Genomic DNA, 5,124 nt, shown 5'->3' with positions numbered 1-5,124 from the left:
TTTAAGAAAAGTGCAATATGCACAATTTTATTAGTTCTGTGCTGCAAGGTAAGCACAATGCAAATGTAACAATGAAATCTCACATCAGGATCAAACCATAAACAGAAGACTAGTCTTTAAAGTTACAGTAAAAATTAAAAAAAAAAAAAATTTTTACCAGGTACAAAAGGGTGGAAAAAAAATCTGCCAGGGCAAACATAATTTGAAGTTAAGAATTCCAAATCGCAGTTCAGGTACAAAACCAAGACATCAATATTTAGATTCTATCAAATCCTAAACAAAGCTCATTCTCTCATTTCACCATCTTCTTCCTCCTCTTCTACTCCTCGTATATACAGAACATTGTTGCACCTACAGAAAAGGGCACAAAAACAGTATATTAATCATATAAATGTGGTAATATGCATTGAATTCAAAAACTTTTAAAACCCTCTCATATCCAATAAATGGCTATAATAATGTGTACAATTGAGCAGATGGTAAATATAGATAAAAACTGAAATACAATTAAACCCACCTTCAAATGGCTAGAGGCAGAAAAGACAGCGCATTAATTCTATTTAAAACTAGGGGGCTTTGTGCCGTTGTGAAGAAGGGGGCTGAACGCACCCCAAGGAGACTTGTTCAGCTCCTCTGAAACCCCTCTAACAGCAATACAATAGGAATCAAATAACAGTTGGTTTCTTTACCTCCTCTTTGCTCGTTCAGCTGCTGGATTGCTGTTGCTCCTGTGCTGCGTGATCTGCATTTTGTGCGGCGCTTTGAACGTTTAAGTCACTGCTTTGTCTCTCTTTTCCTTCCAGACATCTTCAAACACTATTCTCTTTTTCGCTGTCCCTTTATTTCATCGAGTAATACTTACTGTTTGTTTGCGCTAATGCGATCTTTATTCTCCTTTTTTTTTTTTTTTGAGACTTTCGAATTTTCCAACTTCCATCATCTCTAACCTGCTCTGCATGTGTATGACGTGACTTGCCCGTCTCACGGGACGTGAAAGTGTCTCTCTGCAAACGGTCACGTCTCATCGCAGGAAAAAAGGCTTGTGCCAAGTTGTTTGTTGGGTGGTCCAGATCTAACTATGCAACTTTTAATGCACTGCAATAATTACATAGTTAGATCTGGACCACCCTATAGATATCTATGTGATCTGGCCGGGCTCATTTTGGAATGCAGGAACGAAGCCTAGGACTTGATACGTGATCCACTCATACAAGTAACCTACATGAGGGTGTCTTTTACTCCAAATAACTAAACTAGCAACATCAAGCTGTTCTGCTTGAAAATTTCAAAAGGCAAGTAAACAGAAGTTAATGTGTACATCTCAAATAAATGAGATCTTTGAGTCAATGCACTGTGCACACTGCTGTCCCTTTATTATTACAGGCCCGTCTCTGCCACAAAGCAAGCTTTGATCACAATAGTTTTTCGCTCTAATCCTACCAATAAAGAGGATTTTTAACATGTAGTGGAGATACTGCTGCAACTAAATTTGGGACAGTTACTTTCCATATGTTAGTTTTGTTATTCTGGCATGAATAAAAGTGACTATAGAAACCTACAACTGTATCATGTCAGGGTGTATGACAAAAAACACCAAACATTTCCCATTATATACCAAAATTAACTAAGCATGAGCAAAAATAATTCTGTCTGCTTCTGCTACATTCTGGTTATGAAAGTGAAACTAATAACAACTCTGTCACGAAGGCTAAGTAAAAACTTTTTATTAAATTGGAATTATGAAAAACACTACCCTGCCGTTATACTCAACGCGTCCAGTGCTAGGTTGGCACAGTGCAGTTAAATGCTGCCAGCCTGGACTCGGCAAACTACAAAATGTGCCAACCTGATATGCTATTGCGGTTTGAAAAAAAATGTCCCAAGAGACACACATCATACCAACCATATTTGCTTTTTTGAGGTGCTGCGCCAAGTACCTCCTAACTCAATGAAATTACATAGTCGGCTAGCGATTGATAATCTTGTCTGAAACTCCAACACCGAATACACAAATAAAGAATAACAGATGCCTACTTTAACTAGTAAATGGCATTTGCTAAAAAGAATTTCACCGTACTCTCCACATGTGACAGTAATGACCCTATAAGCCTAAAAATATTGGGAATTCAAGAATACGAGATTCCCACTTTAACTGGTAAATGTTGTCAATTCAGTGCTTATTTTTACCATTGCATAGTGTTACATTTTCGGTTTTATTCATTTTCACAGTATCTTAACACACACACGCAAAAGCCAAGGACACAAGAATGTGCAATACAAGTGCAGGCCCCATACCCACAATTCTACTCCTACACCTAATAATCAGTGAATAACAACTTTCTGTAATAAGGTAAACACAACATAACTCTCAAAAATATATAATTACCTGATAAGAACTTCACCTAAATGACCCGCTAGCGCCCCATCAACATACTCTTCAGTGTTGGCCAGCTTTTGGGAAAAAAAGAGAAAAAAAATGTCATTTTTGTTACACTTTGTTTCCAGAAAGAATAAATGAAAAAATATATGCAAGAAAAAAACGCCACATCTACAAGTAGCAAAATATCTTAGAGTACAAGGAATAGCCACCCCACTAGCACAGAACCATGGAAGAGCAGCGCAGCAAACACAAATTACTCAACAAGCAAAAGAAAAAACAACAAAAGAGTCAACCAAGTAAAAACATTACAAATAAAACTGCACCGGTGTGTGAATGTCTGCAAATCTCTATTCAGTTGCTCTCTACTGTACACGTAACAATGACCCTATAAAACTACAATTGGAAACAATTAATTACAAACCCAGTTTAACACACAAAGCTTTAAATGTTTTACTTTGCACAGTTCTTTGAGAGCGGGCATCAGCCTTAACGTGGGCAGCGACATCCTCTACGTGTTCTCCAACACTGTGATGGCCAGTGTGATTTTCTATAAAGTGGTGTGCTGCGCCAGTAACATCACTTCAAGGGAGGACCACCGAATCAACAAGGTAATTTTAGGGCAAGCTCAGTTATGGGATGCAGTACTGTGACGAGGTAAGGAATACAAAACTAAAGGCCATTATGAACAACGCAGCACATGCCCTCTATGACACACCAACACTGAGGACATAAATAACAAATTATTCAGCAGAAGTGTTGTAGTAAGATGTCTTTATAATGTCTCCCTGGGTCTGTAACTGGACTTTGCATCTTTACCCAATTCAGAAGGTTTGTTTCATTTTAGTAATTGTTTTATTTTTGTTATGTTTGATACAATGTATTAATCCCTGAGGTGAAGTTGTCTTTTTGTCTGTTTGTATGTGTGTACTGTATATATTTATTGGGCTTCTGTAAAGGGACATATTTTGCCCCATGGGTGCAGATAAAGTACTATCTAACCAAATTGAATACATACAATACTAAAGGTGAATGAATAAAACATTAAAATGAAATTCAGTCGGTTCAGTTATTTAACAACAAAGTCACAGTGAAACTGAACACAAAGATTTGCAGACACACTTACAACGGTGCAGTTATAGCAGCCAAGTGCCAAATTCAAAAGACATGTGCAATGCAGCCGAACGCTACTATCTTTACAAAAGAGTTTTACTTTGCATTTTACTTCAAATTCTACAACTTATACGATGGGTACAATAATACATTTAGTATAACAAAATAAAAAAAATGATCGACTTATATTTTAAAAAGGCAATGATTATGAAAGTACAATCACCTGCATGTTCATGTAGCCATCCACAGACACCAGGTAGCCTTTGTACTCCATTCCCCACTTGAGTTTCACCATTACTGGTTTTCCAGTTAAACCATTTAGAAAAGGCTTGGGGTTCAGTGGTAAACTCTAAAAAGAAAAAGGTTCAGATAACTAATGAGGCCCTGTCTCTCTTCACAATGAAAAATTATACAAATATCAAACCTATAAACAGAAAAGCGCTTGCATTGCGGTGATTTAAAATTCATACTGCAAACCCGGATAACTACAGACTAGCACAACATATAACTGTGCATGCATTTTTATAAATATATTTTAATGTACTTTTGATACAACTCACGTTTTTCAAAATATGAAAACATCATATTACTCCCCACCTCGATCTGTTTTCCGCCACGGTTATTATTGTGCAGAATTTATAAAGCATTAAGGATTATTTTGCTAACTTTTGTTTTATGCTCATTTGCTTTTAAAAAGCAAAATACAGACTTAAAATGTCCCTGCACAAAATCACATATGAAACGCGACAAACAAAATATAAACAAAAACCACGACAGTCCCTGCAAATGAAAACAACAAGAAATGCTCAATCTCTTGTCCACGGCCTGCTTTGAGAATGAATGAAATGTGAATGAACTTTAAAAAAAAAATCTGCCACTGAACATAAAATATTTCCCATGCTCTGCGGTGATCACTTACAAAGCGACATTTTAATTAATACACCGCCTTACCATGGCTTAATTCTTAGCAATCAATTCCTTCAATTCGCACGAGTCCTAATCCGCGCGTCGTCTCACCGACGTCAGGAAGGAAGGAAGTTCTGCACGACCTTTGAACTTCAACCCCGCAGTTTTCGTTCTTACAGCTCAGTGGGATTTACTGCCATCTGCTGTATGGAGGCCTTACTGTCCACCCAGAAACCTATTTTTTATTATTCGAGTAATAATAATGAAATAAAACAAAGTTAAAATAATACAATTGTGAAGTTTTCAGGCATTTTATAAAGTCCACCAGACTGACAGATATTGAAGGTGCTCTATTTCATAGAATATTTAATAGTTATCTCTTTCTAACTGAAATTCATTTAAAGATGGTTTCTATTTTGCCCATTTATTGTTATGAATATGAAATCCCGCACATACATATATAATAAATTAAACGTTTGTAGGTATTTGATTTTTTTAAATAAAAATATTGTTTACTAATGTCACTTGTACATTTGTGTTCTTTAATAGAAACCTTCCCATATCATAAAAAATTAGCCAACCCTCCAAACGGGCAGATTCCACATAATTCCGTTTTTAGGGTGGCAAAGAGCTTGAGGTGCAGTATGGGGCCCAGTAAGGTCATAGCAGGCGACGGACAGGTCTGATCTTTAGTATGGACATCTCTCCCTGGGTGTTTGCAGCACCTC

At 36.8% G+C, this 5,124-nt stretch overlaps 1 protein-coding gene across 1 annotated transcript; it reads right to left on the bottom strand.

The window, feature by feature from the left end:
* On the bottom strand, positions 1-4,547 carry snrpf (small nuclear ribonucleoprotein polypeptide F). Its single transcript, XM_028824867.1, has 4 exons — positions 4,442-4,547; positions 3,714-3,839; positions 2,387-2,451; positions 1-351 (listed from the first exon to the last, which is right to left on the bottom strand). Exons 1-4 carry the CDS (start codon positions 4,442-4,444, stop codon positions 285-287), a joined length of 261 nt encoding a protein of 86 aa, XP_028680700.1. The 5' UTR covers positions 4,445-4,547; the 3' UTR covers positions 1-284.
* Between the last annotated feature and the right edge of the window lie 577 nt (positions 4,548-5,124).

This window comes from Erpetoichthys calabaricus, chromosome 18 (genome assembly GCF_900747795.2).
Source record: "Erpetoichthys calabaricus chromosome 18, fErpCal1.3, whole genome shotgun sequence".
Lineage (NCBI taxonomy): Eukaryota > Metazoa > Chordata > Cladistia > Polypteriformes > Polypteridae > Erpetoichthys > Erpetoichthys calabaricus.
The sequence above is the reverse complement of the archived record's forward strand: the minus strand, read 5'-3'. Positions and strand labels throughout refer to the sequence as shown.